This window comes from Priapulus caudatus, unplaced genomic scaffold (assembly GCF_000485595.1).
Source record: "Priapulus caudatus unplaced genomic scaffold, Priapulus_caudatus-5.0.1 Scaffold526, whole genome shotgun sequence".
NCBI classification, from domain to species: domain Eukaryota; kingdom Metazoa; phylum Priapulida; class Priapulimorpha; order Priapulimorphida; family Priapulidae; genus Priapulus; species Priapulus caudatus.
In genome coordinates, this window is record NW_014577587.1 from 126,029 (window position 1) to 139,635 (window position 13,607).

The 13,607-nt window shown below is 42.6% G+C and overlaps 1 protein-coding gene across 2 annotated transcripts in view; it reads left to right on the forward strand.

Moving 5' to 3' along the window:
• Positions 1 to 72: 72 nt before the first annotated feature.
• The window catches only part of LOC106811314, a 13,885-nt gene continuing 350 nt past the window's right edge, over positions 73 to 13,607 (forward strand). The window contains exon 1 of one of the 2 annotated variants that reach the window (XM_014814889.1): positions 73 to 471. In XM_014814889.1, coding sequence (XP_014670375.1) covers positions 99 to 471 — 373 coding nt within the window. In that variant the 5' untranslated portion in view covers positions 73 to 98. The remainder of the gene's footprint in view (positions 472 to 13,607) is intronic. The other variant, XM_014814888.1, reaches the window with a different exon arrangement.

Sequence of the window (13,607 nt, forward strand, 5' to 3'; positions counted from 1 at the left end):
CCAGTGCTTCCTCAGAGGCACTGGTCCTACTGGACCAGTACCTCCAATTATCAGTTTATCACCCTGATGATGAAGCAGACGTATCTCTCATCAGCTACATGCTTCGTGCTGCATCGGTGGGAGCTCGGACTGTGCGCATCCTTAGTGATGACGCAGATGTATTCGTGCTGCTCGTGTACTGGTGCTGGAAGGATGGAGTATCATGCCATGTTCAGATGGAAAAGTGGGATGGATCCGTGCTTGACATCAATGCCACTGTCACCAAGCTCGGGATAAAATGCAAGGAAATATTGGGAATGCACGCACTCTCAGGCTGTGACACTGTGTCCTATCCTAATGGGAAAGGGAAAGTGTCCGCCCTGAAAGTGCTCAACCAGACCAATATTGCTGGACTAGACTCAGTTCTTGGAAAGGACGATGCCACTGACAGTGACCTGATGGCAACTGGCAAAGCCTTCTTCCTACATTTATATTAGACTATAGGCCGTCCTGTCCGTTCGTTCAGTCTTGTGATCCCCTCCCCGGCAGAACATGAAAATCGTTTGTAAATAAGGGGAAAAATATGAAACACCGATTTTCAACTTATCCCACGTCTGATGCCCTCGACGTTTTTAGTAATTTGGTGGGAAAATTAGGAAATTCAGCTTATTATTCACCGACAACGCGTAGTAACATGACGGAGAATTGTCCAATTAGGTCCCGCGTTGCAACGCATGTGCTAAGAGCGAAGTAAATAATCCAATCGAAAGAGCCGTACTACGCTATGTTTGTACTATGTTGTTGCTAAGGACTCGAACATGACTGCGCCCACGGAGCCATTGAAAATACTGTGTTATTGTCACAACCCTGGTGTTTCTGAGAGTGAAATTACACCTTTCAAAGATTTAACTTGGACCACGTTTCTACGGGGTGTTGTAATTTGGAATGATTTAGTGGGCAATCAAGCTAAAATTGCGAAAAATTTCATTCATACTCATGGAGTCACTGCCACTGGCACTGCCGCTGGGCCGCATGCCGTGGTGCCGGTGCCCTTGCCACGAGATGCTGGATTTCACCGCAAATGCTACCAGTATTTTACAGATTCTACAAAGCAACAGCGGGGATTAGCTGCAAAGCAGAAACTGGAGGCTGCATCTGTTAATGGTACATACATATTAACCCTTTCACTGCGGGTCCCGGCCGTGGCTACATATGTAACTCTAGGTGTACAACCCACTGACTTAAGTTAACTGCAGCAGGCCGAACGCGTAGACTAAAAAAGTAAGAGTAAGACTAGCTCTAGTAGTAGTACTAGTAACTATACTAGTCCGCGTACAGCGGCAACTGTGCGTGGGCTATAGTTACTAGAGCTAGAGTAAGACTAAACTTAAGTCACGTACGTTATTATACAGTACACATTCTCTTAACATTTGCTATTATTAATTATTATCTTTATCTCCCACCTTTATGTAAAAAATTACAAGCTTGATTTTCCCCTTGAGGCCTCATCCTAGTAGTGCTGATAGGGTCTATGTCCCACAGAGTACTATCGGAGGGTAACCTGGGTACGGTTTGATATATCGGAAAGTACCTCGGTGTAATATACGATATGTTGCTGCGTACCATGCATTGTCCCACCGTACCCTGACTTTCACACACACACTGTGACACAATATATGACAGCAAAAATATTGAGATTAATTAAAGAATCATCAATTAATATGAATATCGCCGAAGAGGAGTCTTGTTGCTAAGGATGCGTTGCCGCTACTTAGACCAACTGACAATGCAGATCCATCTACAGGAGGCAGAAATCCGCAGACGACGCGTTCCGGTCGTACTATTGTCAAACCGAGACGATTTGATGATTTTGTGGATACTTGAACTGATTACAATTGATGATTTAGTGGATACTTTGTTATATAGTATGTAAATGACCGTCAGAGATTGACATTACGTTCATTGTTTTGTTTACAAACTGGAATACTATTTTGGTATCAGTTGGAATTAGTCTATTCAAGTAGAAGTACTTTAACAATTATATTTGTATTATAATTCAATATATTTCAATTTGTTACTTGAAAGAAAGGGGGATGTTTGGGATAAACATTAATCATTGGTCCCCGGTTTCCCGCGTTATGTATGTCACGTGACGTCGGGGCATGACACGGCAGGCTTTGGATATACAGTTAGTCAATAAAGATGTAGTTGATTCACGTCTCGTCTTATTCGTGATGAATACGAAACAAACACTGGCTGATGGAGTCAAATCCTTTGAGTGTGAGATGAGGCGTAATAGCAAACAATGTAGAGCCAGAGTTAGAGTTGATGGTGACCGAGTTGTTGGACGTTTCAATGAACATACCCATGCTCCTAATGTTGGACGTTCGGAAGAGATGAAAGTTCGCCAGAACATTAAACGTCGTGCAATAGACACTGGGAAAAGCGCTGAGCAAGTCGTCACTCAGGGACTCGGGACTCGGGGCTGTAAAACTTCAAGCTATTCGTAACATTCGTCGCTGTATTCGTCACTATCGCCAAGCTGCTGCTGTTTACCATCCATGCTCTGATCAACAACCATGTGGTTACTTGCATCTATGCTCTCTTACCTTCTACAAGAGCCAGCCCAGATATCTGTGACTTTTACGATAACTACGTAGATTAAGGCCCGAACTTTCCCTGCGATCTATAATGATCAACTACGAGGCAGCATCCAGAAATGCACTCACAGAAGTCTTCCCTGATGCAACCATACAAGGCTGTTTCTACCAACTCTCACAGGCTATATACCGCAAAGTGCAGAGTTTTGGTCTACAGGGAGAGTATCAGGCCAACGCTGATCTCAGTATAAATATCCGCATGCTGGCAGCCATTGCTTTTGTTCCACTTGACGATGTTGTAGAATCCTTCGAGGTGCTGGCTGATACGATGCCTGAGGAGGCACAACCAGTAGTTAATTACTTCGAGGATACGTACATCGGGCGACAGCAACGTCACGGCCATCGTGCACCACCATTTTCCCATGATATGTGGAACGTACGCAGCAGAGTTAAAGGTGGACTACCCCGTACAAACAACGTGGAGGGATGGCACCGTCGCATGCAGGCAAACGTGAGTGCATACCATTCCAGCATTTGGAAATTCATGGAGGTGTTGCAACGGGAACAGCCACTGAATGAAGTAGTGATCACACAGATCCTTGCAGGCCAACCACCACCACCACAACGAGGCAAATACCAAAGCCCTCACTGAACGCCTTGTCACCATCGTGGCCGATTACACAAACCGCGCAATCCGGGAGTATCTAAGAGGCATCACACATAATATTCAGATGTGAAGCTTTATGCTGAGGTGTATGAAGATACTTGTGTAACGTTCTCCTCTCTTCTCTCTCTCGGTGTATTTTCGTGCTGGTATGCTAGGCGAGAGTGTGCGGGTGCGTGTGCAGAGTATCGCACAGCATCGCAACCGTGTTGTAAGAATTGTTGTTTTTGTGTCGGGAGCTAGACAATTGGCAGCCCGAAATCCGTGCGAAGCGCGAAAAACGCCGCGTAGCAGCACACTAACACAACTACGCTGCACCGATTCTTACGCAATCACCGGGTCCACTATAAAAGCCAAAACCGTATAATCACTGAGTTGAGCAGTTCTGGCCATTGCACGATGGGTTTGACTACCCAGGTAGCTAGACATTTCCTAGAAATTCTCGTACAAAATTTTTCGCTACTCGGCGCGCTTTGTTTGCTGCCAAAAACGGAGTTTAAACGTTTTCCGTCGAGACACACCCACGGCGACTGCCAATCACCGACACGTGTCTCGTCACGCACGCCTACCAGCAAGCCGAGCTCTGTTGCTGGGCAAATTCCCCGTGATTATACATGACCGGTATACGGCCCATACCAACGTCAGACTAGCACATATGCCGTCCGATAGATCGCGCCACTACGCTATATACACATTTGAAAGAACTTAAAATTTACTTGAAATTTTACTTAACACCCGTTATGGAGAGGAGAGCACGATATCACTAGCGTAGGTAGCAACCTGGGGCCCGTTTCACGAAGCTATCGTAAAAAAACCATTTTAAGGATATCCTTAGAATACTTGCACGAGTGCCTAACGCTGTCCTAAACGTCTCTCGTTAAAGTGTTTCACGAAACTTAAGCCTGTGCGTTGTTAGACGGTCCTTGAAATTCAGCTGTAACTATGTTGTTGGCGGCATAGACTGGTACCCTATATCTACATCTTGCTACTAGATAGTCTATATATAGAAACATGTTACAAGTCTAATGGCAACCCAGCTCACTGTGAGTTGCTACGCTAATCTCTCGCGTCATTTAGTTTTAATAAATGTAGGTACAACAGCATGCAAACTAAAAATAATAGGTTAAAAGTATTTTTAAATGCTAAGTACCTGAGAAATAATTAAACTAAAGCAATGTTGTAATATTTCCTGCAACTAGAACTACAACAAATGACGTATTGACTGAACAAAAATGTAACATAAATTCTGAAGGTTCAGATTTACGTTTACTTTGATACAGAATTGGTCAGTATTGGCGCCATGGGATACAGTAATTACATACCAAACAGTACAGCCGAACAGCCGAAGCACATGTAAGGTGCAATTAAGCATTTCATCTCCTCAAAATCTGCTACCACAATAAGAAGCTTCTTAGCCACACTTACCCCGGCACAGCATGCCTTCACAGGCCTTCACAGTATTCTCGTAGACACAGAGAAGTTACCTTCTCAGCTGTTTTTCGCTTTAACACTACACTGCTTGCCAAAACAATACGCAGCTTTATACTGCTTGCCAAAACAATGAAAACACGCGCGAAATCTCGCGTTGCTTGATATACGATAGCCTAAGTACTGGCCCTAACCTGTCCTTAATAGCAACGTCGTTGAGTTAGCGAGACGTTTGTGAAACGTGGAAACTTAGCGAGGCTATCCTAAAACGCCTCTTTAACACATCACTAACTTAACGAGCGCTTCGTGAAACGGCCCCCTGTATTGAAAGGTGGCGGTGTTTATAACGTTGTGTTGCTTACATTTGTAAAGGTAATCTACGTTAAACTAGATGTATCTAATCAGAATAGTATTAAATTAGTATAATTAAACTAGAAATGACAGTTGTCACCAACTACATGTATCACCCGCGATCTAGTATGAATGAAATATCTCCATAAGAATGTAGAAGGTAGGTAAAGAGGTCAATTAGGGGCCCCGAGTTATAGACCGGAAGGGAAATATGATCAATTTCAAAGTCAAGGTCAAATAATGGTTGCAGTGACCTGGTTTTGGTATGCAACACACCTTCTCCACAAGATGTGTAAGTAGACAAAGTTTGGTCGTGCTAGGTCAATTAAGGGTCGAGTTATAGAGCGGAAGGGAAAGTGTCTGCGGCGGCGACGGCGAGCGGCTGGACAGACATGAAACCATAGTATCCCCGCCGACTTCCGGCGCAGAGGATACAATAAAACATCAAGCTTACTATTTATATTGATCAATATCTGTTACCCATATAGCTATGTACAAATACCGAACTGCTACATGTATGTAACAAATCCTGCCTAAATTAAGCTGAAGACAGCTTCTGCATACAGCATCCGCATACAGCTTCTGCATTAAGCTGAAGACAGCTTCTGCATACAGCATCCGCATACAGCTTCGCGGACTAAAGAACAAAGATGGGTACCTCCTTCTTCTTCTTTTCCTTACTTTTATTTTTCTTCTTCTTTATCGTCTTATTCATTACAACCAACAATGGTAGTATTTGAGTGCTATCTACCCGATCAAAACTTATTAGGTATAGGGCATCTATTCCGTTATCTCTAGACTTTTTAAATATCATTATTAATATGAAACAATTATTCATATAAACATTTTATTAATCAAATGCGTTTGTAAATATTAGTACTGGAAAACTATCTAAAATAATGCCTTATCTAGTATCAAACTTAAATTCGAAAAATGTAAATAAATAATGTATACAAGCTACAGGTGGCGTGCATGTTGACTGTTGCGCGCCCTTAGCAGACAACGTGGCAGCTCTGTTATAAGGTTCGTGCTATATTTTCTTGTCATTCATGTGAAGCCGAGTTCCCAGTGGATTCAGTCAGCGACTAGGTTTTATTCACATCATATTGATTAATAAGGTGATGCCAACAACATATATTTTTGACAAAATATAGCAAACAAACTAGAATTCATACCGTTTTGCTTACACATTTCAATTAAATTTACGTTATATATTGCGACTCTCCCAGTAGTGATATTCTATACCAAAAACGGGAATAGCTAGTTTAATTAGCTCAAATTAATTAACAATTCAAACTTAACAGAGCTTTGAAAGAGTGATGTAAGAACAACACAGGCAACTAAGACGAAATTAGATAAGTGAACTGCCACTGGCGGAAGAATAATAAAAAATGACCCCCTACCAGTACCGAGAAAATAGCGACAGTCTATTAGTTAATACAGATAACTATAATCAATTTTATTCTGATCCATTTATTCATGTTATTATTTGTTTCTAGGCGATATTACCATTAGCACACGACTTGGCTGAGAGTGGCAAAACGCGCCTGCGAAAACACTGTTTTGGATAAACATTAATCATTGGTCCCCGGTTTCCCGCGTTATGTATGTCACGTGACGTCGCGGCATGACATGGCGGGCTTTGGATATACAGTTAGTCAATAAAGATGTAGTTGATTCACGTCTCGTCTTATTCGTGATGAATACGAAACATGGTGTCAGAAGTGGGATCTAGAATCAGCTATCTGAGAGACGGAAGATCGTAGTCTAGAACAGGCGCAGTAACAGAATGGCTCCGAAGTTTAATCCGCCGGAAAAGTTCAACTTTCTAAAGCCAGCCGAGTGGCCAGAAGGGAAGCAGCGATTTTCGCGCTACAGGGTGGCTACGAAGCTTGGCGAGGAGGACGCCGAAGTGCAGATAAGTTCCCTGATCTACGCCATGGGGAGCGAGGCGGAACACATTTTGAACTCATTCCGATTTGACAGTGAAGGTGACGCCGCAGACTATGATAAAGTCTTGAAGAAATACGACGAGTATTTTATTCCGAAAAAGAACGTCATACATGAACGGGCTAGATTTCACCTACGATGTCAAGGCCAAGGTGAATCGATAGAAGTATTCGTGCGCAACTTATACGAGATTGCAGAACATTGTGACTTCGACAATAAATCTGAACAAATCAGAGACAGGTTAGTGATCGGAATTGTTGATAAGGAACTTTCAGAGAAACTACAGTTACAATCCGACCTAACACTGGATAAAGCTGTAAATAAAAGCTAGTAGTCTCGTTTAATGTTATCATTGTAATACTATCATTACCATAAATAAAAATGGTTTGATATTGACATGAAATATAACAAAATCAATATGCACGTGACGGCGGCAATACCTTGTGGCGGTAATGGCACCAGTATAGTAGGGGAGAAGCATAAATATATTTTTTATTTCCTTCAATCTATGAGTCATTTATACATTTAGAATTAATTTATACATGTTACATAACAAAATTCGCAAGTATGTTGTACGGTTTTGTTCTATTTATTTATAATTTAAATTATGTAATGACATGTTATACTTGTTTCACATAATTTGAATTATGTTTATACTTACTTATTCATTTGTACTATTTTGTTAAACTTGTAAATGGAAAAATACAGAAAATAAATTCAAATCAAATCCATTTGTTTTTGTAATATCTAGGATTAATTCAAAATAAAGGGAGTAGATAGGCAAACTTTCTACTGTTTGCTCTATTTTTTTGGTTTAGCTGCCGGTAAAAGTGCAATCCCCGAGTCCCACTGCCTACAAACCACAGAGCCTGCTACAAAGGGGAAAAAAATACTGAGGTCTAGTTCTGCATTGTGTCCTTCATCAACATCCCGCAGTTCTCATATCCTACCCAAAGTGTGCATTATCTGTCGTGGCACACAGTACACAACAGACTACAACCGGAAGAGACACCCAGAAAGTTTGACTCGGTGTAAACTATTGAACGGTGGTAAATTACTCGAGGCAGCCAAGCTCAAGCAAGACCACCATTTGTTGACCCACATTGAAAACCAGGATTGTGTAGCCATTGAGCTGTGTTATCATGCCAGATGCCACAGATCATACACACGGTTCTTGACGAGACCACTACCACAGGGAGAAAAAGTAGAACTGTATGCAGCGAGTTTTGACGCATTTTGTACACAGATAATAGATAGCAAGCTGATCAGGGACAAAGAGATCCTCCGCTTGACCAAATTAAAGAAGTTATTTGTCAAAACTGTGAGTGACATTGAGAACAAAGATGCAACAAGGTACAAGACATGGAACTTGAAGCAGGCTTAAAAAAAAATACCCTCAGGTGTGCTTTCTAATGCCAAGCAGGCAATATGAAAGTGAACTTGTGTATGTAGATAGCCTTGCTGCAGAAGATCTGGTTGAAGAAGCTGTCCAAGTTGACACTGACACAGATACAGGAACTGATACTGATGTTACAGATAGCGAGTGCCAACCAAGGGAAGCTGGTGATGCGCTAAAAGGAAGAAAGCACAATAAAAAGGGAAAATCTTGCAATACCCAGCAACCAGTAAGCTTGAGAGATCTGTATGCATCAGCATATGATTTACGATCTGCTATTGATGACATCCCATCAAACACACTGCCTTGGCCACCAACATCTTCTCATTTGACTGTAGATACTGCCAGAGAAATTATACCTGCAAAGCTCTTCAATTTCTTCACATGGATGGTTGGTGCATCTGATGATCCACAAGTAGATGATTATGTGGAAGTCAGTGATGAGGAGCGTCGCCGGATTCTCAGCATATTGCAAGATGTTGTGTACCTGGCTTCCAAGGGAAAAAAGCCAATGCCAAAGCAGGCATGCCTGGCTATGGCAGTCAGACACTTAACTGGCTCTGCACAGCTGATAGGCGTACTGAATGGTTTGGGCCATAGTGCATCACACTCATATGTGTTGGAGCACGATACTGCATTGGTTCAGCAGGAAATGCGCAGAGGAAGTAATACACTCCCGTCGTGTCTACGACCTGGCATATTCGCAACCCTCGTATGGGATAATAATGACTTTGGGGAGGAGACTGTGTCGGGCAAGGGAACAACGCACAACACGAACGGTATTGCCATTCAACATGAAGAGCCGCGGCTACTAGCCACAACAGAGCCACCATCGTCAACTGTAAGTGTAAAGAAGACAAAACAACGTTCTCTACCAGCCCCTGAACAGAGTCTGGTTCCTTTTGGTGGTACTAAAAAGGCTTCACCTGGAGTATTTTCTGACTCCATACCGTTAGAGCTGAAGCATTCAGCAACAGCCATGAGCCTGAATAAGCAGAAAGATGATGCTTACTACATCACAAAGACATGTACTGATCGGTTGTTACCTTCTTGGACCGGATTCAACCAAATGTTGGCAAGTGACATTCCACCGAAAGCTGTAATATGTTATCTGCCTGTCATTGATGCTAGCCCTACCGAGCTTAATACTGTGAACACAATCCTCGATCGATGTATAGCACTAGCTGATCAGCTTGAGCTGCCCTCAGTTGTGGTGGTGGTGGACCAAGCCATTTATGCTAAAGCTCAAGCCATAAGATGGCAAACACCAGTCTACAAGGACCGCATTGTGATTCGCCTAGGAGCTTTTCACACAGCAATGACTGCTTTGGCATGCATTGGTAAAAGGTTTGGGGATGCAGGGCTTCTAGATATGCTAATAGAATCTGAGGTTCTGGCATCAGGATCCGTGAACGGTGTGTTAACTGGTCATCATTACAATCGCAGTATACGTTGTCACAAACTTATAGCCGAAGCACTACATCGATTACGCTGGCAGAGCTTCCTCAGCAACGTTACAGACGAGGTGGCACATGAGTATTGTGAAGTAGTGAATGGTCTCCATGCTTCCTACCCGACTGAGGAGTATCAGAATATTGTTGAAAGTCCAGTATTCCAGGCTTTGATGGCAGCATATGGCAAATTCATAGCGAGTCAGAATAAGAGCAATGCTACATTCGCATTCTGGAGTTCGTATCTTGATGTGGTGGAAAATGTGCTGCAATTCACAAGAGCATCACGAGAGGGTAACTGGGAACTTCACCTGGCAGCTGTTCGTTCTGTGTTACCTTGGATGTTTGCCTACGATAGAACAAATTATGCCAGGTATCTTCCAGTCTATTGGTTGGAAATGAAGAGCCTTGTGACAACCCACCCACTCATATACAATGAACTGCAGAAAGGAAACTTTGCAGTTCAGAGACAAGATGCCCATTACATGGCTTTGCTAGAGTAGCATGCGACATGACGATTGAACAAACTGCCAACAGAGACTCGAAGACCAGAGGCGGTATGAAGGGCTTCACTGTCAATAAAGGAGCTGGTAATCGGTGGATCAGAGCTCACCACGAAAGAGCAGCCATCACAAGGCAATGTGAGGAGATGGCAGGAAAGCGACACAACGTAGCAACTCGGACAGACTTGACAGATGGGCGTATAAAAAGAGATGCCACAGATGTTCAAAATATCATGGACACAATTGCAGTCATGACTAACCCGTTTGACACTGACCCCGAGGCAGACCCTGGAGATATTATTCACTTGTCTTCAGGCATCATTGCATCCCCGGATATATGCGAGGATTTGAAGACTGCTTACCAGAAAGGGAATGATGCATTTATTTCATCTTGTCGAGATAGATTGCAAGGAGGTGATGTGGACCTCAATGCACCATTGAAAAAGATGAAGCTGAAGACATTCACTGATGCAGGCAAGAAAGCAGTGACAAAGGTGAAGGGTAAAGAAGTCACTTCAAAAAGTGACCGGGAACTTCTTGCAAGGCTTGTCATCATAGGTAGAACCCGCAAAGTCGATGTGAAGAACATGCTGACTCATTGTTTGGGACCTCTTCCATTGGCTATCTCTACACATGATGGATGCCTTGTTAAAACCAACAAGGCAAAGCTACTTCATTACCTTGAGTCAGCCCCTGAATCATCACCCAAGGTCGAAACTCCAAGGGAGAGCGTTTGGATTGTGGATGGGATGGCCATGCTGCAACAAATAAGTCCAAAATACATGCCGCAGAACATGGGTCAACTCGCTGATAAGATTCTCATGCAATTGGTGAATCTAGCATGCAGCCATGGTTCAACTGCAGTGCACTTTGTAACAGACCGTTATCCACTTGTCAGCATTAAGAATGCAGAGCGCAAGCGGAGAGCAGCAAGTGGTTCCCAGAAGATCAAGATCAGTAAGCCAGACCAGCCAATCCCAAAGCAATGGAAGAAGTTCTTATCTAACAGCTATAACAAAGAGGAGCTAGTTAAATTTCTCTTTGAGATGTGGAGAAAGTGCAGTTTTGGGAGACTGAAGGGTGTGACAGTAACAGTGGCACATGGAGAAGTCTGTCATGCACTCATTCCGCAAGATGGTGTGGTTCATGTGAATGATATCGAAGAGCTGCACTGTTCACATGAAGAGGCTGATACTAGGATGTTCTTGCATGCCAGCTTCATTTCTAAGAATGGAGGCAACAGCATAATTATCAAGAGTCCTGACACAGACGTTTTTGTCATTGGTATTGCACTGACCTCAACTCTTGGTAGCACCCAGCTCTACTTTCACACAGGGAAAGATGAAAATATTCGCACCATTCATCTTCAAGCAATTGCAGAGCATTTGAAGGAGGACATAACCAGGTCACTTATCGGAGTTCATTGCTTCAGTGGATGCGACTCGGTTAGTTCATTCTACGGCAAAGGGAAGACAAAATTCATCAAACTGCTGATGGACAATCCTACATCATGTGCAGTATTCCAGGCATTAGGAGAATCATTCACAGTAACAGATGGAATGGTGTCAGACCTCTAAGACTGTCTGCAAGCTCTATGGTCAATGGAAATATTCAAGTGTGAACGATGCTAGATATGCAATGTTCTCCATGGCGACCACAGCAGAGAACGTTATGCCGCCAAATCGAGATGCCTTAGTGAAGCATATTCAAAGGGCTAACTACCAAGCAGCAATTAACAAACACAGCTTGGTACAACACCCAGATGTTCCGTCCCCTGTTGCACATGGATGGAAGCTGGAAGGCAGTGAAGCACCTGCCTTGATAATTGACTGGATGCAGATGCAGTCAGCTCAAGAAAGCATCCTTGAACTTTCCTCTTGTTCCTGCAAGAAGTCAAAGTGCAGAGAAGGGGAGGCAGGCAACGACTGCTGTGTGTCTTTGGGCATCCCATGCACAGAACTATGCTCATGCCGTAAGTGCACAAATACAGAACTGCAAACTTCTGGTGCCAATGAAGTAAATATCGAACGTGAGGACCTGGATGAAGATGATGATGTGCTAGAAGACTATGCTGACTTTGAAGAAGGATATTAGTTGCTAAGTAAGTAGAGAAATCACAATAAAGTATCTTTATGAGTTCTGAAGCAATCATTTTCCAAGAGCAATAAGGGCTTCCATGAAATATTTGTTCAAATTTATACCTATGCTTTAGATTAATGAGGAAGTTTTGATTTTCCTATTTGCATTTTATATAATGTTTTGTTTAAAAGAAAAGAAAAACAACAAAGGAGACTTTTACACAGCGAGTGACTTACAAATGCAGATGAATTTTATTCAAAGCGGTTTCATTCAGATTATAGAGCAAAACAAAAATAGTAAAATATGTAGTTGAACCCCCCCCCCCAAAAAAAAAGAGTATGGTGTTGGTAAGTTACCCTTAAGGGGTTTCATGACTCATCCCATTAACAAATCTTTAAAACCCAAATCCTGCCTACAAGTGAAAACATACTATTTTAATTGCAATTTACATTGAAAACAATAAAATACATAAGAAATTGTAAAAAAAACTATTTTAATATGAAATATATTGTAGACACGAGGTTTACATTAGTTAAATCAGTTAATCATTTTATAAACTCCGGTTAGATTATCGGAACCGCAGATTGATTCTTGTAATGACTAACTATAGCCACGAGCAACGAGTTTAAGCGAATGTGCGAAGCACGGTCTGCGAGGATGCAGGAGTGCTTGTACACGAGTAAGAGGGTTGTTGTGTACACATTTAGCACACGACCGCGAAACAAGGCGCTCCCCGGAGGAGGCGTCGACACAATAGAGATACTCGTTTACACACGAGCGATCGTGAACTTCCTTGTAAGGGATGGGGCGATCGGTTGCTCGTATAGACTGACCGTGTACATAGCAATGTGCATAGGAATGTACAAGTCTAAATCGACACATCTGTGGTTAGTTTCGGTCAGAGGAGCGTTCCCTTGTTTGGCCGGGGTTTGCAGTTGCTAATTTAAGCGTGTATTTATAAGACGGTCCGGACGAGCACAGTCAGTTGTGTGTTTGAGTTTGCGTGCTAACATCGTCAGTGCTTGCGTCGTGCGTTGTTACCAGTTGTAAGTATGTAAGTCTTCTTAACTATGGCTTGAGGTTTCTTCTTCTTCTTATGCACATAGGTATATATGCTGCTATAGACCTATCACTATCTTGTATTCTTATTTGTTCTTCGTAGTGAGCTATCTTTTAGTACGTGCGTTAACTTCCTATATTTCTAAA